Below are 25418 nucleotides of genomic sequence, written 5' to 3'. Positions count from 1 at the left end.
ATCAGTCTTAAAATAAGGAAAAATTTCTTCCTTTATCACTTCCACTTCTTTGAACAATTCTTAAGTTCATTAGGCCAATAATCAACATCAGTTCTCGAGTTAGAAGTGTTTGGGTTTGAAAATAGCAAACCGTACTTTGCCTTCCTTAAAATAAATGACCTGAAAATTCAAAAGGCCATTAGCAGCAAGAAATATGAAGCCTGGCACATACTAGTTCCTCAATAAATATTTGCTTAATGGGTGAATGGAAATTCCTCTTGGCTTTGCTCATGCTGGGTCACGCTCCCAAAGCCCAGCAGAGTCTGTGAATACATGTGGGTGTGCAATTAATTGTGTGTGCCCACGTCTGCTCTCTCCTCAAAGTTTTTTTTTTTCATTCTGCCATCATGGCCAATTTTTAAGTAATCATTAGTAACGGGAAGTGCTGACGATATAAAAGACCAGCTCTTATTAACTTTGTAAAGATGGCCATACTCAATTTAATTTTCCAGCGGAAACGAACGGAGAGCACTCATCCCAGACTCTTGACACCTACGTTCTAGTCAGTCTTCTGTCCCCAACTAGTCCTGAGCCGGCCATCTCCCCAGTGATCCTCTGACTAGCCAACTTCATACTTGAGTGACAGATGAGGGCTGGCTGATCACTTCTTTAAGGGATATGGTTTTATGTTATTTGTTTTCCTTTCACTTTGCATAGTTTTAGCAAACGAAGATACCTATCTGTAGGTCAGTTTTCACACAGGGAAAAATTCCTTGGCTAATTATATAAACAGTATATAAAGGAGAATCAAAAGTTTGAATTTTGAACTGTATGTATATCTCCTTCCAGATAGATTCTACTAAGCTGGCATGCTATTTTACCAGTCCAGACTGAATGACAGATATACTAGGAATGATGCATCTGACAGCAGCCAGTGTTAACAATCCAAAAAAGAACCCAAGTACAGATGGGTATCAATTGTGGTATTTATGAAAATGTTTTGCCTATATTTTAAAACCCTGCCTAGTTGACTTCAGTGTTAATTTCTGATGCTGCTGTCTCATTAGTTCTTTTGGGATTTCAGTATGACTTTGCTATCCAGAAAACCACAGACTCTAGTACAACACAAGGGTAACACGACATGACTTTTAACTTTCCTTAATTTGAAGACAAATTCTGGTTAAAAAAGGAGAAAAATCTAAACCCCTCTCTACATTTTCCAAGCCTTTTTTATGTGTCTTAGAATGGACCACAAAAACAAAACAAACTTAGATCGCATCTAGGTGTTAGGATCCTGTTGTCTGAAGTTATCGAAAGAATCTAAAAATTAGTACATCTGAAATTATGGTATTCCAGGAAGGATTAAAAGAGTATCCAGATATAAAGTATATTTAAATTAATTTTGTTCCACAGTAAATTGAGCAATATGTTAAAAATCTTAAAAGAATGCTATGCCAAATATGTTTAAACTGTTACCAAGACCGAAATTTACCGTATGTACCATCATAATTTAATTTTAAAATGACTCAATCTTTTCCCTAAAGAAACAAAGAAGTTGCAAGCTTTGCTCTATTTTATTGGATCTGGTCACTGGTCTCTCCCTCACAAGTTACAGGTCTCATGATTGCCAGTTCTTTAATTTTCACCAAAACACTATTAAAGAAAATGTCAGAAAAACACTGTCACTTAATGATGGGTATTTATGCTTTTAAGAAAGCTCAGTATTAAAGGCTGACTCTTCTCTTACTAAAAATTGCTATCGGAAAGTTCTGCTATGAAAGAACAAATAAACGTCAGAGCAAATGTCTGAGTTGATTCAAGTTTTGTAATGTTTCGGGTCACGTTGGCACTGGTTTCTTTGAAGACCATGGCACACTTGCCAAGGGCCAAGCATGGTCTCAGTAAATTCCTTTCTTTTTTTTTTAAGAATTTTTTTGTCCAGACCTGAGGGGCAGAAAATAGAAAAAGAAAACTCTACTGTACTAAACATATTTAATAACAGAGCTCTTTTGTATTGCAGATTTTAAATCTACAATATATGTGTTTCCAATTTAGAATGCAGCTGAGTTCTTAATTAAGATGGCAACTGCAAATAAGAAGGATTTCAAAATGCAATTAGTCTTTAAATATTGTTTCCACATTCCAATCTCCAGACAAATAAAATGAACACTTGTCAATGAATGAGCTGAATATAAATGAAAAACACATGCTTTGCATGTTTAATACATGAATACTTTATGTAAAACCCTAGCTCTGCTAATAAAATGTATCACCTAACACTAACCATCTGTTTCTATAATATATAACTGTAAGCTCAGGTGCTTTTAGAACAAGCTATTCGACACTAAAAGTGAATTAATCCACTGGCACAATACTCAGTAGACATTCGGTACTGGATCACCTGATTATTATTGGGGGTTTACATGTATTTCTACTTTCAAAAATGCATTATCTTTTGTAGGAAGATTTTCTATCATTTATGAGACAGTGTTAGGCATGAGAATACATGTGTAAAATCTCAAAATGTGAGTCTGTTCATTTAGTGCTTCTAATTTTTAATAGTTCTACTATAACCAATACTACTTCAACTAAAACGGTGCCATAAGGTACTAGGCATTTAGAGTGCCATCAACCTACTCTAACCATTAATGAGTCTATTACTTTTGGTGCTAACTTCACAGATGGATCAACATAAAAAGTTCACTAATACTGTGAACCGACTTTGGAAACCTCAGAGCCCACGTCCACCTTCTTTTAAATAAAAAAGTTTCCTTTAAAAAGTTGATACATATCATCTGCTATAATCTCCAGAATTAACGTAGACATGTGAAATTTCCCCTCTAAGCCCAGGATGACCATGTTGGTGATTCACAAGTTACTGAAAGTGACCATTATAGGCCAGAACGGGAAAGAATAATAAGTACTAGAATTACTATTATTCATTTTTGGTAACTGAGCTATGATACTTAAGTAGACCACATGCAGTCAGGGAAAATGTTATCTGTGCTTAAGTAACACATGTAATAATGTCACTAGGAGTAATACCAGAATGACACAGGATGATGTGTTGGAAAATAATCTCAAGGAGAATTTCAAACTCTTGACCTAAGAGAACAAAGTCATTAGTTCAAACCCTATGTGGGCCAGACAGATGCTTCTTTTTTGTGGCATCTATCCCACGTAATACACATAAAGCATGTAGCTCAGCGCCTGGTCCACAGTAAGTGCTCAGCAAATGTTGGCCAATTTTTTATCATCCTCTGTCAATAAATATTTACCTGTGAATAAACAGGTGAGGCCTATTCTGCTTAATCCACCATTTTATGCATTTTGCTATAGGTCACTGGAGAATTAAGTCAAGAACCGGGATGGAACACAAATTCAGTTACTGCTGGAAACCAACTCAATGAGTTAATAATGGCAGAGTTTTCTTGACATTTAAGTTATAGAAACATAACTGAAGGCGTAACAACAAAAATCAGAGTCAATATCTTTGATGCCCCAATCAGGATTTCATTGATAAGTACTCACAATAAAAGTTTGCTTTGATTATTTACATATCTGTATATGGTCTTCCTATTAGATCTTGATCATTCTCTTTGCTAGCTTAAACCTGAGGTTTCTCAAACTTTTGACGAAAGATCAGGTAGCTCAATGTTACTTGATAACAACATGAAAAAAATATGTAGTTACCAAATTCTCCTAAGCTTGTCTTCCTGAAATACACAGAGTGCTTGACCAATAAGGTTCCTTTTAGCACTGCCAGGCTTTGAAACTTAACACAGGTCTGTTTGACCATGCTTGCAGTTGAACATCTGGGTATTTATAATAAATGATCAATTAAGGGGCTTAAGAAATGACTGAGAGAAAGAAGTTTTCAGCTCCTGGTGCCCACGTATGGCTGGCTGTTCTTAATTTTTTTACAGCTTTCCATTGTTCAAGAGTTGCTTAGCATAAAATAAGTAGAGCTCCAACATGTGATGTGTGTCCCATTAATACTTTGGCAAATTCCTTTCCAGCTGCACTTTGATCAGAATTGAAAAGACAAGAGAAAACCCAAGGAGAAGCAGCTTTTGTCTCTTACAGACCACACAGAAATACACACTTCAACAAAGAACTTTTTCACTGTTAGCATTTACATTTTGAAAAGAGGACGTGGTGGTGGTGTATTGTACTCCCTACTTTGTAAAGTCATTTGCATTTTGCACTGGGATTGCAAGAGAAGTTCCTAAAAAAATCTGTTCTTTACCTAGATGTTATGTGCTATAATAATTTGTAAAGAATATCTCTTATATTTGAATACTTTTCTGTAGCAGTTAAGCCTCTAGTATCCGTGTATTCTGAAAAAGAATTAAGGTCATAAAACATTTTTGGAATAAAGCGAGGCATAAAGAAGTCTTGAACCTACTGTTCTCTTAACTAATTATCTGTAAATATAACTTTTAAAGAACCTAGAAAAAATTCTCCGCACTGACCATGAATTTTAATTAAGCTAAGTATATTAAAAAAAAAAAAATTGAACAGGGAAACTAGAAAAATGTGTTTAAATCACACAATGAAACGTGCAGCACAAAATGATGTTTAATCAACCTGTGAAACACCTGGCTCAGGTGAAGAAGAAGACAAGTGAAGTCTATGGCAGAACGACTCCAAATGAGGCCTGTGGACCTCCAGTACTGGTGTGTAACCAGTATAAAAAGGCTTGTAGAAATCTGATGTTATTCCAGTATTTTTACTGTACTTTATAGGGGGATTAGTCCACAATGGGTTGGAAATTAAAGTTAAAAAAAAAAAACAAGCACTAGTCATTATGGGAAGCTTCCAAGATGCTGGCCTATAATAACAAAATTCACCATCGAACTCTTATACTGAGTTTCCGTTTTAAAAATTAACAATTAAGAGCCTCAAAGAATGCCCAAACTACAAAAAGTTTACATTGTTCTTTTATTTTTTGCTTTATAGGGACTACCTAATTAGATAGATTAGATTGCCCTTTGCGGGTGTAATGTTAATTCTAAAGCAGGAAAAATAAATAAGCTGCAGAGATAATCTCTTAGCGTTTTTCATTCATTAAATCAGCAAGCATCCTGCTGGACCCTGTGTGTTTGGTAGGAGGTTACGAAGATAAAATGAGGGGAAGTCCCTGCTCTCTAGGTACTTCTTGTCTAACTGAGAAGCAATGTTTTAAAGTACCTTCCCCTTGAGCTACAAATGCAAAACTAGACAGTTGTATTTTACATATATAAGTGAGATGCCTGGCCAAATTCTACAAACAAATACTGGACAACACCAAAAATAACTAACTACACAGTTCACCAAAACTTAACCTAATTATCACTTTCAGATGACAAAACAATGTCAACGACTGCCCAGAAATCACAAAGCTTGCCTCTACAGTCAATTCAAAAAACAAAACCAAAACACCTACAATATACTTAAAATCCATGTAACTCCTATTGCTTCTTCAGGATTTTCTTCAACATCAATACAGCACAATTCTCAAAGAGCTGCTTCTTTAGCTGTATGAGTAAAAGTCAAATACATAAGAATCTTTGTGAAATTCCTTATAAATACTAGAACATTTAATACAATGGAATTTTAAGAAGGACACACGATTTAAAGAGGTCTCAAGGAAAACAGTACAGAAATTACCTAACAGGTAAAGCCACAGTGGAGCCATATCTGACTCTAGGTTCTTCTTGAATGCATAGATAGGTTTTTTTTTTTTTTTAACATTTTCTAACGTAGGTCTTTGCTCATAGGCCTTGCTGATGGAGAAGAAACCTGAAAACAAACCTATTGCCACTCATAGTAACTCTATAGGACAGCGTAGAAGTGCCCCATGGGTTTCCAAGGCTCTAATCTTTACAGGAGCAGACTTTTCCCTGAGGAGTGGCTGGTGGGTCTGAACATGTGACTTTCTTTTTTTTTTAATGTAATTTTTATTGGGCTTTAAGTGAAAGTTTACAAATCAAGTCAGTCTCTCACATAAAAACCTATATGCACCTTGCTACATACTCCCAATTACTCTCCCTTTAATGAGACAGCCTGCTCTCTCCCTCCACTCTCTCTTTTCGTGTCCATTTCGCCAGCTTCTAGCCCCCTCTACCCTCTCACCTCCCCTCCAGGCAGGAGACGCCAACATAGTCTCAAGTGTCCCCATGATCCAAGAAGCTCACTCCTCACCAGCATCCCTCTCCAATCCATTGTCCAGTCCAATCCACGTCTGAAGAGTTGGCTTCAGGAACTGTTCCTGTCCTGGGCCAACAGAAGGTCTGGGGGCCATGACCACTGGGGTCCTTCCAGTCTCAGTCAGACCATTAAGTCTGGTCTTTTTATGAGAATTTGGGGTCTGCATCCCACTGCTTTCCTGCTTCCTCAGGGGTTCTCTGTTATGTTCCCTGTCTGAACCGGTGACTTTCTGATTAACAGCTGAGCGCTTAAGAACTGTGCCACCAGGGCTCTTTTGACAGAGAAGAGACAGCCTGCTGATGGTCTGCGGGCAGCAGGCAGAACTCGTGCTGCCACAACACTAATGGGTATCATGAAAACAAACGCCCAAATTCAGAAGTGACCTGAGAGTTTGTGTGTGCTGCGCTGGCAATAAATAGACCATATTTATTCTTCGAGAAATACTGTTATTCCTATTTTTCTTCAAGGAATTCTGGAATGTCAACTCACTGGGTACGACTGCCTCTGGTTAACATTCTCACTTGCAAACTTAGCTGGAGACCAGGTGTCAGGAGAAAAATGATAAAAACACAGTAGTACAAGCAATACAGGAAAAAGGAGAATGATAACTTCTTATGCAGGTGGAACTGCCATGAAGCCATTAACAGGTACGTGGCTGAGGTGACAAAAATTCTCCTTTACTAATGAAAAGCTTAGGCCATGCTAATAGCTGTCTGGTATCCTGACTCATTCAGATAGAAGCAGAGAACCACCAATCCAAATGGATAAGAGCTGTTTTTAAATGGTATTTACTTGCATACTTGACATTCTTTGTAGCCCTATTTTTAAAGCTCAAAACCAGGGTGCAGCAAATGTGTGAGAACACAGTAGGGGCTGGACTTCCTCGCTCTCCCTTCCTCTCTGCTCAGATCATGGGCTGGTCCCTGACCCTCATTCTTCCTCCAGGCCAGGGTCCAGCAAAGCTGAGGGGCCGGAGTCACTTTTGCCCTGGCAGATGGTAGACTCTTGACAGGAGAATGTGACCTGGAGCCACCCACACTACCTTTGATGAGTCTAAGCTGGAGAGACACTACTCTCAGCTGGAAGAAAACAAGCACTATTCACACAAACATTCCACACCAGTCTTTGCTCGTGATGCTTCATTCAATTCAACACGGACCCAGCACCTTTTCCGTACTTGGCTCTGTGTTAGATGCTGAGGACACAAACCAACAAAACAGAACAGCTCTGGTTCTCTAGAAGTCCAAGTCTTGTCCTCAAAGGCTCACGTTTTAGTTGGGGGCATGGAGACACCAACTAAATAAACTAATATGTTTCAGAGGTGGTAATGAGTGATGAAACTAATGCAAAAGACATGGTTCCTAACACATGTTTATGAATGAGAAGGAATGCTATAAGAAAATATGCAGACGGTTTTCATCCCTAAACTTCCACCTCTCTCTGGGCCCGGGGTTTCCTCTTGTGTTAAAACAGATTAACTGCTAAATTCCTTTCTAACTAAAAACTTACAGGATGCTGTGCTTTAAAAGAAATATTTTCTGCTGAACTGGACCACTCCCATTAAATAGTTCAATAGTTTTGACTTAAAGCAAAAATGCCACAGGGAGAGAGGAAAAACAGCCAACTACTAGAAGTTATGTACAGCACACAAGCCCTCTAAAACCAACACAAATGTGGACGAACAACATGAACACCCAGTAAAAAATAAGAAATGCAAATTTCCAAAGTAAATATCAAAAAAATATTTATTAGATACACTTGCATGCACTAGAGCCCTAGTTCCTAACACAAGCTGATGCATAACAAGTGCTCAATAAATATCTGTTCAACAACTGAACTCAACCTCACCACCAAAGAGCCAATTAATATATTCAAATCTCCAAACAGTATGCAAAGTTGAAAGCGATGGTTTATTACCTACTTGTGGTAAAGGCACAGTGACTGTGGAAATCCGTATTACCTCTCTGGAAGGAAATTAACAAAATGCCTTCCTTTTGCCTATCAAGTCCGTTTCAATTTATCTGGTAATTTATCCGAAGGAATAATCAGACAAGCGCCTAATAATACATATATAAAAAACCAGAGTGTAGTAAACGTGTAAGAATGGAATAGAGGCTAGTATAAAAATGTAGGTGTAACAGTGAAAAACAGGAAACAAATCTAGATGACCAACAATAGGAAACCGGTTAAAAGAGATGCTATATCAGTCCAACTGAATACTATGCGGCCATTTAAAGTGGTATGGGTATATATTTATAACAAGAAAAGCTATTGATGATGATTAAGTTACAAAAGCAAGCTGCATGAGTTACCATATGATCCAGCAATTCCACTCCTAGTCATACCCAAGAGGACTGAAAACTTATGTCCACACAAAAACTTGTACACACATGTTCACAGAAGCATTATTTATAATAACTAAAAAGAGGAAGCAGCCCAAATGTTCATCAGCTGATGACTGGATAAACAAAATGTGGTATACCCATGGGATGGAATAGTATTCAGCCATAAAAAGGAATGAAGCTCTGATAGATGCTACTACATGGATGACCCTTGAAAACACTATACTAAGTATAAGAAATCAGTCACAAAAAGCCACATATTATGTGATTCTATTTATATAAAATGCCCAGAATAGGCAAGTACATACAGACAGAAATTAGACTAATGGTTGACTATGGCTAGTAAAGTAGAAGGTCAATGAAAAAGAGGAAGACCCTCAATGAGATAGCACTGTGGCTGAAACACTGGGCTCAAATATAGTAACAACTTCGAGGATGGTGCAGGACATCATCTACTGTACACACGGTCTCTATGAATTGGAACCAACTTGGTGGCACCTAACAACAGCATGGCTGGGACAGTTAGAGGAAAATGAGGAGTGACTGCTAAGAGTATGAGGTTTCTTCTTGGGTGATGAAAAGGTTCTGGAATTAGATGGTGGTGATGGTTTACTAGGAAAACTCAATTGTACACTTTAAAAGGATGAATTTCATGGTATGTGAATTATACTCAATAAAAAATAAGTTATATAAAAATTTTTTAAATGCAAGTTACAAACCATAAGTAGAACAGAAGTTACATGTAAGGTATATTAAAAACATGTTAATAGTGGTTAGATTATAGGTGAAAAACTTTCTATTTTTCAGCACTTTCAGAATTTTTTCTAGTGAAAATGGATTGCCCTGACGTAAAAAAATTAAAGCTCTCCTTCGATTTAGGGTAAAAGTAAGAAAGTGAATACCTGGGCTGGAGTGTTTGCAGTCACAGGAGATGGTGATTCACTAACTTTTGGCTCACTTGGGGATGCAGCTGACCCCTGCGACTCCTGGCTAGCCGGCTGGTCCGGAGACAAAGCATCACTGCTGTCTTCGTCAAATGAGAAATCGCCCTGAGTTTGGGGGTCATCCTCCTTTCCAACGCCTACAGGAAGAAATGATTCTTAACTGGTTTTGGCCCTGGAATACCAAACTCAAAATGCAAATACAGAAACAATGTTTTCTGTAAGAAGTTGGTTTAAAAAAAAAAAAAACCCAACATGTTACTGAACATTATGTATCTGCCAATGGAAAAACACACTACCACTAGGATGTACTCTTTAAAAACAAAAAAATATGAATCTGAATCTGCTTAAGCCACTGAATCCAACTGCCAGTTGGAGAAGTACTGGAGATGGAGTAACACTTTTAATGACAAAGTGGGATGCAAAGGCCACAGTAAAATCCAGAACATGGGAAATAAATGCTAGAGGACACAAACCCACTTCATCAACAAATAAACAGTAAGGAAAAAGGGGACATAACAACCAAAGGTAGTATGTGGACCCTGTCTGGGTCCTGAATCGGGACCAAACTATTAAAAACCATTTTGAGGCAATCAGGAAATGGGACCATGATGGGGTATCTGCTGTTAAGTTTCCACTTGAAGGGCCAGCCTAGCCATAATGACATCTCACCTTTTGGGGCCATCTCTTTGGGACTGAATGGAATCATGGTTGATTGTACTACTTAGGATGCTGAATACAGATTATTTAAGATTTAAATTCATATTAACACAAAATATGAAGTTCCCATGAGTAATAGAAACTGTATTAGTTTTCAAAACAGGATACTAAGTTTTCCAAATTAGCTTGGTAAATAAACAGCAATACCCTTGACATTATTTTTTTTATGCTAAAGTTTATGCCAGAAAAAAAGAAAAAAGATCAGGAAGAGAAATAGACATCAATAATTAAGTATTACAAGACTATGATAAAATAGACAGTATTAGCATTCTTAATGAGTACTTCTATATTCACCTGCTATTCACCTTCCTAAACTAACATTGAACAAGCTATTTTTATTTTCCTAAAAGTAGGGAAATAAAGCAGTGAAAAGTTTGTAAAAATATTAAACAGAAATTAAGCAGTACAATACAAACCTCAGAAAACAGGATAATGAAATCAGAACATAACATTTAAACTCAAATGTAATTAGGGGAACCTTTGTGTTAATTAAGGTAAATGATGCTAATCTAACAACATGTAATGTCATGTCAACAATAACAATAACCGTAGTGAGAATTGTTGCAAGTGTTAATCAATTTCTAATTAACCCAGAAAAGAATATCCATGATTGATGCTGGCTTTGCGTGCTATTAATCTGCTCTGTCTAAATCTCCCAAGTTTCAAATACTCTTTCTCACAGAAAATAGTAAATTTTTAGTCTTGCCTATAATTGCTTCCTTAACACTGGAGTCTACAGGAAGGATGTTTTTCTCCACCAGCTCCATAGGACCAGGCCTTTGAGCAATCTTCTCATTCAGATCATCAGCTAGTCGAGCTCTTTTCAACTTCATCTGAGTAGCCTGTAGGGATGGCTCTGCAAATGTTTCTAAAAAAGGAAACAGAATTTTAACCGTTATTTGAATAACTATTTCTATTTCATAATGTTATTTCAGGCTGACTAATTTAACATACTGATGTGTTCTCAACATATTTATGGAGGAGAAAACAACTATTTAAGAATGCTCCAGGATACATTTTATATTTTTAGTACTGGGTAGCTTTATACTGTCTGTATAATACGGATACCCACAGACTCAATTATCAAGAACTTAGCCCGAAATGGGGTATTGCTCTTGTTCATTCATGGTGGAAGTCAAATTTACATTTACTAGGTATTGGGGATGGAGCCCTGGTGGCACAGTGGTTAAAAGCCTGGCTGCTAACCAAAAGGTAGGCAGTTTGAATCCACCAGCCACTCCTTGGAATCCCTATAAGGCAGTTCTACTCTTTCCTATAGGGGTCTGAACTGACTTGACTGCAATGGGTTTAGGTATTAGGGGTACTACTGATGAGCAAGACAGATGTGGTCCCTGGTTCAACAAGTTTACAGGTTTAGATTTGGCTTCACTGAAAAGTCAATTCCTAGGAGGCGAGATACTGTATCTTAGGCTAAGCTTCTCTGCAGGGTCAATGGGAAGAGCCATAATTCACGTTCTTGGATTGAGCCCCACGCGTTTCAGAATCAATCATCATAATTAAGCATCTGGATTTATTTCTGAATAAATCAACTTGGATCTGGTAGGAACATTCAATTACATCGTAATGGTCATACAGCAGCATTAAATCATCTGCTTACAAACACATAAAGCTGGTATAAGAGATGTGAAACTACTATAAATACCAAAACTCATTCATTTTGTTCTGTCAATTACTTGTGTTTCTGGTAACTTACACTAACATTTGTTTCTGCCGCTCTAAGTAATGATTATAATCTAGCTTAAAAATAATGATGAGGTGTCAAGCCAAAATTCCGATCTGAAAATTGCTTGCCTCTTAAATTATACGGTAGGTCTTTTGAGAAGCTTGCCCTTGAGTAATCTCAGCATTAACTGATTCCCTCCATTCTTGAGGGAAAATGTCCTGGCTGAAGCCAAGGTTCCCTGAGTGCTCATGGCTGTCGGCTATTCTCCAGCACACCTGTGCACTTCTCTTTCCATCAGGTGAGTTGTATGCTTACAAAAAGTCAACCCTGATTGTCCACAGAATAGGTCATATCTGTTGTAATTACTGTCTTTGCAAGATTTAACTAAATGTTACGGGAAAATGATAAATTACATAAGTAAAATTATTTCTTGGAAACTTAGGCTGAATGCTTTGGAAAGACTCAATAAAGGTGAGTCATTAAAAAAAAATTGTTGTCAAATTAGTTAGAGCAAGACAACTGTAAGAGATCTGGGAAAAAGATGGCAAAATCTAAGATCTTAGAACCCGGACTGCTTTTCAAGTGTCTTTACGTTTTTGTTCTACCATAAGTGGAAACTGCAGATGACGCACAATGACTGTGGTTTATGCAAGAACGATGACATAAACTCCATCCATTGAAGTCATCCCCAAAGAGAAGACCCTAGCCTTATAGTGGAATACTGGAAATAAATGCACACTTCTATGGTATAAATTAAAATAAAATGTATGCACCTATTGTCATAATTTTCCTGTTTTAAAACACACACACACACACACACACACACACACACACACACAAACTGTGGCCCTAGTCTAAATAGTATCTTAAGCATACAGGGAGACGACAGGTGGGGAGAATTAGATTATCCAAATCACTCTTAGGTTGATTTTTAAATGCATTCGTTAAGATCCAGGTAGGACAGCCTTCTGCCTTTCCCCGCTCTCCCACTAACTCCATCCCAGTGATAGCAGGAGTGTATTTGGCAAAGAAAATACTCCAAAAGTAAATAATTAGAGCCTGCTGAGATTTTGGTATGTTTCTGCTCCCAGTCTTATTATCCCCCCATCTCCACGAAGCTGGGGCTGGATTTTAGCCACGGAACTTCAGGAAGTAATTTAGGCTTTTGCCTGCCAAACATCCACTCCAATCTAAATTGGGTTAGCGTTAAAATACAGTTGGGGGTGGTTTCAAGGTATTCTTAAAATTGTGGATGGCACATTCTTTCTTACTTGAAAAACCCAATTTGGGAATAGATGTCCTAAAAACATCACTTGTGGTTCATTCATACATACTAATAGGTCTTTAAATGTTGGGTACACTTTTTATTAAAAAGGCAAGTATGACTACTCTTGATAGTTAAATGCATTTGCCTTGGTTTTAATTACATTAATAAACCCTGCTAAAGTTAGAGGGCAAGTTGAAATAGACAGCATTGTTCCTACAAAAATGCCCCTTATAAGTCAAGATGTTTTCAGGCACAGAAGGAGCCATGTACCCAGTTACTAATACTTACCAGTAAACTTGCTTCTCTGAAGATTCATTTATCCCTGACAGCTGGTGGCTGCTTCCACCCTACCAGTGGAGTTCTGGAAAAGTTTTTTTTAGTCCTTTAGATTTCTGAGAGCACAACCCTAAGTGGGGAAACGCATATGCCTCTCTCCCCCTACCCCTGGGATCACGAAGATAGTCACACAATCACAGATTCTTTGGATCAGAAGAACCCCTAAGGGTTGTGGAGCCCAATTTGATACTGGAAACTTCTTTATATCTTGACTGTGGTGCCTACCTGTGCTTATTCTTTATCACAGTAACCTGTTTATTTCCTCCAGAGCCCTTTTCACAATCTGTGATTCATCTGTCCTGCGCGTTTATCATCTGTCTCTGCCACTAGAATGTACGCTCCATGAAGGCAGGCATCTGTCTGTCCTGCTCACTCTTCAGGTCTCTGGTACCTAGCATGCTGGTCAATGGTCAATGAACATATGCCTCCATAAAGGTGACCACATCGCCTCCTGAAGATTCCATTTCTGACATGTATGACCTTTAGGATGTTATTCCTTTTGTTGAGGTACAACCTAATACTTTGTATTTGTAACATCGACCTAATTCTAATATTAATTCTACTCCTCATTCTATCCTTAGGCCCAGAGAGGACAAATCTAATCTTCTTTCTGCCCGATTATTGTCTATAAATATTTGAGAAGTTTTGAGATTCTTTATGTATCTTCTCAGTTTAACCTGGGAGCTTATGGTGGCAGTACCAGCTTTCAAGAATGCTATTTCTTTAGAGGGGAAAAATATCCTGGCCTGAACCATGTGTTTTCCCAAAGATGGAATGGAACTGCCCCTACCAGCTTTGTAAGTGATGAGACTAGATCATCAAGGCAACGTTGATGGATGGAATTGTTGCTGCGGAGTGCCACTGAGTCCATTTTGACTCATATCAATCCTGCATGACATAGTAGAACTGTTCCATAGGATTTCCTAGGCTGAAAACTTTCAGGGAGCTGATCACCAGGTCTTTTCTCCTGCAGAGCAGCTGAGTGGGTTCAAACCGCCAACCTTTTGGTTAGCAGCTGAGTACTTAACCATTGTGCTACCAGTGTTCCTTGGTGGGTAAAGAGGATGGTATTTATACTAACAGTCAGATCAAGCTGATCGTCATGGGCCTGTGGAACAGAGAGAACATGCTGGGTGCAGTCGATGCCCTCGGCAGGCATAATAAGGTGTACGGAGCTAAAAACCTAGGGTTAGAGTTGTGGCAACTGTACCCTTAATGAGAGGAACACATGTCCCTCATTGATGAAGAAATCCTCTGGACCAAGAATGTTTTTCCAGAACAGCAATGGTAGAGAGATACCAACTGGTGGGGAAGAGTCAGTCCACCAATGTGTTATCTGGAGAATAAAACCTTCCCCATGTATCTAACAAACATTTTAGCTTTGGGTCTTCATGTTGCTATCCAATTTGGAGGATGTCAGCCTGTGGGGTAAAAAGTCATTAAAATGGGAATAAAGAGAAGTGGTAGAATTCTCACTTCTTTTCTTGAGAAAATGCAGCAAAATGAGCAGAAATCTTTACCTTCTAAAATATGCATCCTGACAAGTTCAGAACGATCTGGTCGGCTCCGAATCTTGTGTTTCAGAAAGTTTTCAGTCTTAAAAAAAAAAGAAAAAGTCTTGTCATAAACTCTTTGACTTACTATAGTTTGAAAAATTTTCTCAAGGTTCTCTATTTAAATAAATTGTATGTCCTTTCTGTCATGACTTTGAGTAGAGAAGATATTAGTGCTAAGAAAAACTATTATGTGATATAGGATTTCAATTGCGGCATTCAAAATCTAATAGGTACTTGAATTGTATTGGTGTAAAGTAAGGGCAAAGTCACAGGATAATTTTGAAGATGATACGTGAACAGACGTAGGAGTTGGATGATTGAAATATCTACAATCTTTAAAATATACACTTCAGGTCAAGTCAAAACCCACTTAGATGATAAGAAATTTCCTAAAAGCCCTAACGTATTTTCTTTGATGAGCTCACATTCTTGATCATATTTTCTTAATCAGAACTATACTCAATTCTGAACACAGGCCTTTAACAGGGAGTTTACATTTCATAAGATGCTAAAAGATCATTAACGGCATCTGGGGAAAATCTTAGATGCCATTGATAAGGAATTTTGGGGACATGCTTATTTCCATATTGCATAATGGAAGTTTTCACCAAAACAAGTAAATAAAATAAAAATGAATACGCATAATGGCACTTTTAAAGGAAAATAATAAACATAATTCGACGTGCAACTATGATGCAGCCATCTCAAAGAATAAGCAGAGTCGAATATAACCAATATTCTTTCATTTACCCAACTCTCCTACCCTTGATCTGATGCACAGGTAACCCAAGCCCAGCAGGGAAGCCACCTAAGGACCTGGTATCAGGACATCACTTGGACTGTCCCTCTACAGGGTAACAGATGGCAGAATTACCCTCTTAATGCTTCTCCAAAAACTCTTCATGCCCAGGAGAGCACAAAAATGAAGACATGTGATTTGTCCTTTACATACAAAACTAGTTACTGGTTTTGAAGAACAAAATTTGAATGTCAAGTATTTTCTACAAACCTCCAAGATAAAACTACCCTAGAATATATTACTCTATATGCCATATGTCCCAAGAATGCACTATATTTGCTCTATTGACATATTTAGGAGTAAGACTGCTACTTGTACACAGGTACATTAGAATAGAAGAGGGAAGCAGAGAAGCAGAGTATTTTAAACTGAAATTTCTTACTCTGGCTCGTTCCAAGCTTTTTATCTGTTCATGGAATGCCGCTGGGCTCTTCAAAGCTGTGAGAGGAAAAATAAAAATTGTTTGCACAGTATAAACAGAGGAGTTAATACTTCAGTCAACGTTCTAGTAGATCGTGCTCAAGGTTCCTCTTCATCTTAGCCACTTGCACCAGTACAGGTGAAAGCCTCAAAGAAGGTAAATGAATTCTTGAGGTCATATAACTAGATGGTGGTCAAAGTGGGATTTAAATCTACAAATTCTGAATTTGAAAGGTCCATGCTCTTTCTACTGTTTACCACTCTAAAGACAAAGAGATTCTTTAATACGTTAACTGCTAGTCCATTAAATATTTCAGAATCTCAGATTGAAAGTAAGAAATGTTTACGAAAACATCACCTACTACCGTATTTCTACCAATTATCTTTACAAAATTGTGTGTGTGTGTGTGTGTCTCCACACTGCCTGATTAACACACTGCACTTATAAACACGGGGAGTCAGATGACCTGGATAGGACACGGGACCAGGCTTGCTTGGGCTATCACCTACAAGATTTGACCAATTAGCACTTCATCAGCACTATTCTCAACTCTGGTGCTTGAGGCACTGCAAAGACTCCCAGGAGCCCAGCCCAATCAGGTCTGGCTAGGGACCAGCTCCCAGAAGCAGACTAGAGCTGGCTGCTGGCTTGGCAGTGATGTCTTAAAACATCACAATTTGATCCTGTTTGATTGGTTCACACCTAGGAATGTGGTGGTGGAAAAACTTGGCAGATTATTAAAGCAGCTTTTGACTCTATTATTACAATGCTAGGTTTAAAATATTTAATCAATTAACAATAGCCCAGAATAAAAAAAAAAAAATCATTTGGAAAAAGATGCACTGCAGAGGAAAAACATTTCTTATCATAAACCAAGAAAAGGTAATAGAATGATTCAGAAGATAGTACGGGCAGCATAAATTCATTTTGTACTTTTTTTCTATTATTTAAAGCTGAATAAGTTATTTCTTAGGGAAGTCAATCTTTAGACAAAATCCAGATAAAAAATCCTAACACCCTACACAAAACCACCGGTCTTCCCTTCTCAAATATATAAAGACCGCCAAGCCATCACAAGGTAAAGCAGCAATTTGAACAAATATCCTAAAGTAATAAACTTTCAAAAATCTCGCAGAGGAATGAATCCTAGGGCTATTGGAAAAGACCTGTACTTGGCCAAGGAAGGTTTTATTAATTATAAATAGAATGTTTATAAGTCCTGTAACTGAGATACGCTTAATTATATCGGCTGTACTATAGCACCAAAGATAACTAATTTTAACTCAAGAAGTTAAAATAGAAAAAGGTTGTGAATCACTTTTATCAGGTTATTTTTGCAAGTCTAGCTAATCTCGGATCCATTATGTACAGTGATTATTTCAATCATTTTAAAACTGAAACAAATACTGAAGTTTGAAGTAAAAACTGATGTTAGCCTAATTATACAGCTTTAAAGGTATATTTTTTTGTATAATATAAAACTCAAGTCCATCTTTACAGTGGCATTAAAAAAATGTATTCTAAATGATTCTCTTAGGGTAGCAACGCTAATGCCTGATTATTATAAATTCACTTGGCAACTGTATATTGATTAAATGGATACAACTGAGAGTGGAGAAGAGGTACAGTGGTTAAGCATTCAGTTACTAACCAAAAGGTTAGCAGTTTGAATCCACCAGCCACTCCATGGAAACCTTATGGGTAGTCCTACCCTGTTCTTTAGGGTTGCTGTGAGTTGGAATCAAGTCAGTGGCAATGGGTTTTGAGAGTGGAATATGATAAAGGCTTTTCTTGAAAATGCCCATCTTGTTATCTAAGGTTAAAGATGACAATGACACTGTAGATCTTACGTGGCATGATGCCCTGGTCCACGAGTTGTTCTCTTGTCCTCCTTTGTTGCAGCCTCAGCTGGAGCACTGTAAAAGGGAACCATCACCGTTAAGAATGAATGGTAGCTTGAGAAATTCCAGAGAAAATACAATTCAGCTTTATTAAACACCTTCTATTTCATAATTGTTTCATAATTGAACAGGATGGCTATTACCTGGCAATATCCAACTCGTAAAAAGAAAATTATATTGTGGTTTCTGGCTGCTTAGTGAACTCTGGAGTTTACTCAGTGTATTTTTGTATAGTTAGCTAAGAATCTTAATTTGATAAATAAAACTGCGTATTTCTGGTTTAAATACATTCAGATAGTACCCAGCAAATAAGCAAAAGGTGTTGGGTTATATATTAAGATTTGTTAATAAAGAAGAAATAGAAATGTCAGATTCCTTGACATTCTTTAGGTTTTTTTTTTTTGTAAAAAGAAGTTATTTTAAGAAAAGATTGACTTATTTGGAGAGACTTACTCCATTTGTAACAAATTTTAAATAGCTTTAATGAAGGTTAACTGAATAATAAAAATCAGGTCTATGAGGAATTAAGATGATCCAAAGGAAAACTTTTAAATTAAAAATTTAAAGTTTAATAACCTTTGCAGAAACACAACACTCTACTTCATCCTACAAGTTCTAAGAAAGCCACAAACCAATGGACACCTCATCATTTTAATAAAAAAGAGAAATTTTCAGAACTGCTAGAGAACGGCATATACATCACAAAACGTGAAAATTCAGTTTGCAAAATAAACTTTCTCATAGATCTCTCAAGCAAATATTTTCTCCTTCCTTTGCTATAGCACCTATATATTTTTAATTGAAAAATGAGTATTTCAAAAAAGAGGACAATATGAAATAACTTCAAAAAACATTTTTCTTGATTTACCTTACATTCAATTTTAAGTTTCCATTTTGATTTTTGTTTCTAACTATGGATGAAAACCAGTGTTACATTATTAAGAGTCTGCTTATGGGTTGATAACATGCTAAAAAAAAATTACTTATGAATATTTCTTAAACTTTAGACGAGTGCTAGGTGGGGAGGGAAGACAGGAAGACAGGGTGATGGCTGAAAGAGGCTGGCTCTGACTAGTCTCTTACCCAGGCTCAAATGCAATGCACATGGCATCTTCTACTTGGAATAAAACCTTGAGATGTGAAGATGCAGAGACTGTGGTCCTCACAGCCCTTGGCCTTGGGCTGAGCGCAGAGCAAAGCAGAGCAGGATCTTAGACTTCAAAGAGTCTAAACTGCAACATGGCTATTAAACATATTCTCTTATTCATATTGGTAGATATGAATGACATCCCTTTTCAGTATTGAGTACTGAAATAATATAGGTTTTTTTGGGGGGGGCGGGCGGTTCTTTTGGGAGGAGCTCTGGTGGTACAGTGGTTTAATGCACGGCTGCACAGCTGTTAACCGAAAAAGTTGGTGGTTCGAACCCACCAGTAGCTCCTTGGGAGAAAAATGTGGCAGTCTACTTTTGTAAACATTAAAAAAAAAAAAAAAAATCAGCCTTGAAAACCCTATGGGGCAGCTCTACTCTGTCCTACAGGGTTGCTGTGAGTCAGAATTGACTCCGTGGCAATGGGTTTGGTTTTGGTATTTTGAGGGCCATAGGGTCACAAAGCTTTGCTGATATTCCCTTTAAAAAGGAAGCAAATAACATAAGATTCTGTTACATTAAGCAAAAGAAAAATTAAGGAATTAAAAAAAATATATGCACATGTTTCTCATATTAAAATGTTTTGTGATACTCTGAACCAGTTGTGCTCTAACACAAAGATCTCTTGCCTGATAACCTGTAGTTTATTGGGCATAGTATGTTCTCACTGTACTTTACTAGGAACAAAAAATAACCAAGGAGATGACCTGTGCATCTGATAGCGCCCAACTGCTTGGATACTCTAACAGAATCCCAAGAAAAGGGACACTGAGAGGAGAAAAGAGCTAGAACAATTCTCTAGTTCAAAGGTGGATCCTTCTGGAATATGATGGTCCATATCTGTTGTATAATCTCTAGCAGTAGTATCTTTCCTTTCTCCCAAGAGAGTCTTTAGAGAAAGGAGTGAAAAAGAAAGGGTGATGAAAACATCAATAGCCCTCTTCTTTGGTTTAAAACAAACAAACAAACAACAACAACAAAAGCACCATAATTGTGAGACAAATGTTATCAAACACAATATGCATTTATGGCTGAATGGCATCGCTGAATGTTGTATACATCTGTAACAACTTGATTTACAAGCCAACACTGATGACAACTGGTCAGCAGACCTGGAAGCATCTCCTGATTGTACGTCGGTCATTTCAGCTACCCTCATCACTATGAGAGAATCCCGGTCACCTATCTCATCTTTGATTACAAATTACACTTTCATGCTAAAGGTATCTACTACCACAGGGTAACACACAAAATGGATGTATGTTGCTAATCACCAATTAAAAAAAAACACAAATCATTATTCATCCAATTTATATATGGCAGAACAAAAACAAAAAAACCTACTTATGTCATCCTGCTAGATGGTAGGAGAATAATCTTCCCAATAAATGTCTCTCCACTGCCTCTACAATTTTTCTGAAAACAATATCATGCTGAAAGCATTACTCAAAGCAGTGTGGCCATGAGCTTTCCACCATTATGTTAATTTATTTAGGGCATATCTATTAGTGTACGGACTGTGTGCAGGGTGCTGTATGGATACAAACATGGGAAAGAGCAGCAGCAGTGGGAATGGAAGGTCATTATGAAGAATTTGAGGGAAAGAGGAGGCCAACTAACAAAGAACTAGTCATGTTGTTAAGATATGTTAATGTTACCTAGACTGAACCTAGGCAAGGAAGTAAAAGCCTTATTGTGATGGTTAAGATTGTGTGTCAACTTGGCTGGGCCATGATTCTCAGTGTTTATATGTGATCACTCCCATGATGGACTCTGCCGTGAGTAGCCAATCAGTTGAACAGGAGTATTCTTGGAGGTGTAGCCTGCATCTGAATATAAGCAGATGTTCTGGCTTTTTTGCTCACTCTGGATCCTGAGGCTGCCTCTTGTTTGTCTGACCTCTGGCTCTCTGGACTTGAACTATCAGCTTATCTGCTAATCTTGGGATTCATCTATCTTCATAGCCTGAGGGTGGGAGCCCTGCTCTCCGACCTGCTGATCTTGGATTTACCAGCTCACGCAGCTATGTGAATCAGGAGAAGCCTTGTGGTCTTGCCTGCAAATCTTGAGATTCATCAACCTTCACAGCCTGTGAGCAAGTGCTCTGCTCTTCCGTGACCTGCCAACCTTGAGTTCACCAGCCCCTGTGGCTACGTGAATCAAGAAAAGCTTCTATCCTGGTTCACGGACTTGGGACGTTCCAGCCTCTACAATCATGTGAGCCATTTTGTTGATATAAATCTCTCTCTATATATATTTATATGCTTTACTGGTTCTGCTTCTCTAGAGAACCCAGCCTAAGACACTTAAACAAACAAAACTACAAAATACTACCGCAATAAACCAAAAGAGACCTACATAAATGGAAGAACATACCATGCTCATAGATAGGAAAACACTGTAAAAATGTCAATACTACCCAAAGTGATCTATAGATATAATGCAATCCCAATTCAGATTCCATCCACATTCTTTAAAGAGGTGGAAAAACTAATCATCAACTAATATGGAAAGGAAAGAGGCCCCAGATAACCAAAGCAGTGCGGAAGAAGAAGAACAAAGTAGTCAGCCTCAAACTTCCCAATCTCAGAACCTACTATACATCCACAGTAGTCAAAAGGGCCTGGTACTGGTATGACAGACATATAGACCGATGCAACGGAACTGAGAACCCAGAAGCATATAAAAACACCTACAGACAGCTGATCTTTGACAAAGGGTCAAAACCCATTAAATGGTGAAGAGACAGTCTCTTCAACAAATGGTGCTGGCGGAAAAATGAAACAGGATCCATACCTCACACTATATACAAAAATTAAGATGGACCACAGATCTATATGTAAAACCTAAAACTATAAAGATTATGGGAGAAAAAATAGTTACAAAGCATAACAAAAAATGTACAAATAACAGAAGATAAACTAGATGACGGGGACCCCCTGAAAATTAAACACTTTTACATATCAAAAGGTTCTCCAAAAAAGTAAAAAGAGAACCTACAGACTGAAAAAAAAAAAAAAAAATGGCAGTAACATATCTGAAAAGGGACTAATCTCTAAAATTTATAGAAAACTCAACATCTCAACAACGAAAAGACAAAGAATCCAATTAAAAAGTGGGCAAAGGACATGAACAGACACTTGACCAAATAAGACATTCAGGTGGCCAACAAATACATGAAGAGATGCTCACAATCATTAGCCATTAGAGAGATGCAAATCAAAACAACGAGATAGCATCTCACCTGGCAATATTGGCAATGATAAAGAAAAAAAAATGCTGGTGTGGATGTGGGGAGACTAGAATTCTCATATAGTGTTGGTGGGACTGTAAAATGGTACGACCACTGTGGAAAACGGTATGGCACTCCCTTAAAAAGTCAGAAATAGAGATACCTTATAATCCAGCAATCCACTAGGTATGTACCCTAGAGAAATAAGAGCCATGCACACCCATGTTCACTGCAGCATTGTTCACAATACCAAAAAGATGGAAACAACCTAGATGCCCATTAACAGAGGAATGGACAAACAAATCTATGGTGCATATACACAATGGAGTACTACACAATGTTAAAGTATAACAATGAATCCATGAAATATCTCATAACATCAACGAACCTGGAGGATATTATGCTGAGTGAAATAAGTCAATCACAAAAGCAAAAATACTGTATGAGGCCCTTATTATAAAAAGTCAAGAAAAAGTTTACACACAGAAAGCAACATTCTTTAATGGTTACCAGGGATGGCAAAGGGAGGGACAGAAAATCACTAACTACAGAGTACACACATATTAACTTGGGTGAAGGGAAAGGCAACACACAATAAGGCAGAAGTCAGCACAACACGACCAAAGCAAAGGAAGACACTGTGAAGCATGCAAGAGTAAAAGGGAACAACAGTAAATACTATTAAATATGCAATTCTGCAATAACAGTAATAGCAAACAATAACATATGAGTGGATACATAGGTAGATATGTAAGCTCAACAGGTGTGGAATGGTGTATAGGAGTACAGCCACAATCATATATAGGTTTGGCAGATGATATTTCTACATAGGTATCTGTATGTGCTGCAAACAGGTTCATGTATACAGCAAAGCCCACCGGGGGTAAAGTTATGAAAACTCCTTAGCCATAACCAGACACCTTGGAGGACTGGGTCACTGGCCTCGGGGGCTTAGGACCATAATCTCAGAGGACATCTAGGTCAATTGGCATAACACGTCCATAAAGACAGTGTTCTATATCCTACTTCGGTGAGTAACATCTGAGGTTTTAAGAGCTTGCGAGCAGCCATCTAAGATAAAACTATCGGTTGCATTCCATCTGAAGCAAAGAAGAGTGAAGAAAATCAAAAACTCAAGGAAACAGTTAGTCCAGAGGATTGATGGACCACACGAACCACAGCCTCCACCAGCCTGAGATCAGAAGAACTAGATGGTGCTTGCCTACCACTACTGACCACTCTAATTAGGATCACAATAGAAGGACCTGGACGGAGTGTGAGAAAAACATAGAGCAAAATTCAAATTCATAAAAGAGACCAGACTTTCTGGTCTGATAGAGACTGGTGGAACGCCTAAGAATATGTCCCTTAGACACTGTTTTAGTCATCTACTGCTGTTATAACAGAAATACCACAGTGGATAGCTTTAACAAAGAGAAGTTTATTTTCTCATAGTAAAGTAGGCTGAAAGTCCAAAATCAGGGTGTCAGCTCCAGGGGAAGGCTTTCTCTCTCTGTCAGCCTTCTCATCAATCTTCCCCCAGACTAGGAGCTTCTTCGTGCAGGGACCCCAGGTCTAAAGGATGCACTCTGCTCCCAGTACTGCTTTCTTGGTGGTATAAGGTACCCCCTCTCTGCTAGCTTCCCTTTCATCTTTTGAGAGATAAAAGGTGCTGGAGGCCACACCCCAGGTAAACTCCCTTTACACTGGATCAGGGAGGTGGCCCAAGTAAGGGTGGTGTTACAACCCCACCCTAATCGTCTTAACATAAAACTACAATCACATAATGGAGGACAACCACACAATACTGGGAATCATGGCCTAACCAAGTTTATACACACATTTTTGGGGGGACATAATTCAGTCCATGACAGACACCCTTCAAATCTGGTATAAAACCCACTCCTGGAACTCACCTTTTCAGCCAAACAATAGACAGGCCTAGAAAGTGAACAATAACACCCATAAGGAACGTGTTCCTCAGAACAGTCAACCATTACAAGACCAAAAGGGAAGCATTTGCCCAAAGACTAAGTTCAGAAGGCAGGAAGTGGCAAAAGAGATGGGATGGAAACAGGGAACCAGGGTGGAAGGGGGTAGACTGTTCTCACATTGAGGGGATTGCAACTAATGTCACCAAACAAAATGTGTATAAATTTTTGAACGGAAAACTAATTTGCTCTGTAAACTTTGTCCAAACCACAACAAAATGTTCAAAACAAAACAAACAAAGATTATCCAGGCTGATTTAGTTTTCACCTGCCATCAGTAAGTGGACAGTACTGGATACATTATACTGACTATGAGGCATAATGCCCCATCAAGAGACTTGAGTACATCGTTCCTTTTGGTCAGTATTAAAACACAATTATAGCCTTTGTTCATATCAAATAAAACCAGTCACTCACAACCTTGACAAAGGTTTCTCTGAGAACAACTATCCGTTATAAAAAGTAGTGATCAAAAAGATACAGGCTCATGCTTTTAGAAAATATTAAACTTCCCACTCACCAAATAAATGTATAATAAACGACAAGAGATACCTGCACCTTAAAGACAGAATGTCTGAACCCAGGACGAACAAGGCTTGAATGATACGGACATCTAGCTGTCAGGCAACATCAGAAAACTGGAGCTGGACAGAATTTGGCAGTGTTTATCCAGGGCTGTGAAATGGGTAAAGTACCCTGAAAACAGAGGACCTGACTCTTAATGATCAGAGAGGCGTTTGTGCTTGTGGGATCAAGACCCCCCTGCCAAGTTTCTCTGGTACCTTTATGAATTAAGCCTGGAGAGGATGTCTCTCCCTTCGCAGCCTGTGCTCACTCACACCTGTGGGTAGGAAGGGAAGGCTCAGGTCACTGAACACAGGTTACTGGACCTGTTGCACAGTTATAG

At 38.1% G+C, this 25418-nt stretch overlaps 1 protein-coding gene across 4 annotated transcripts in view; it reads right to left on the bottom strand.

Annotated features, from left to right (window-relative positions):
* Positions 1 to 25418, bottom strand: part of MRTFB (myocardin related transcription factor B) — a 213420-nt gene that overhangs the window by 41058 nt on the left and 146944 nt on the right. For all 4 annotated transcript variants that reach the window (XM_010597295.3, XM_064295613.1, XM_064295614.1 and 1 more), the window contains 5 exons: positions 18088 to 18153; positions 16199 to 16254; positions 14982 to 15057; positions 10881 to 11042; positions 9416 to 9594 (listed from right to left, as the gene is read on the bottom strand). In XM_010597295.3, coding sequence (XP_010595597.2) covers positions 9416 to 9594; positions 10881 to 11042; positions 14982 to 15057; positions 16199 to 16254; positions 18088 to 18153 — 539 coding nt within the window. The remainder of the gene's footprint in view (positions 1 to 9415; positions 9595 to 10880; positions 11043 to 14981; positions 15058 to 16198; positions 16255 to 18087; positions 18154 to 25418) is intronic.

Source organism: Loxodonta africana, chromosome 12 (assembly GCF_030014295.1).
Source record: "Loxodonta africana isolate mLoxAfr1 chromosome 12, mLoxAfr1.hap2, whole genome shotgun sequence".
In the NCBI taxonomy this organism is placed as follows: Eukaryota; Metazoa; Chordata; class Mammalia; order Proboscidea; family Elephantidae; genus Loxodonta; species Loxodonta africana.
Note: the sequence above shows the minus strand (reverse complement) of the source record. Positions and strands in the feature narration are given on the sequence as shown.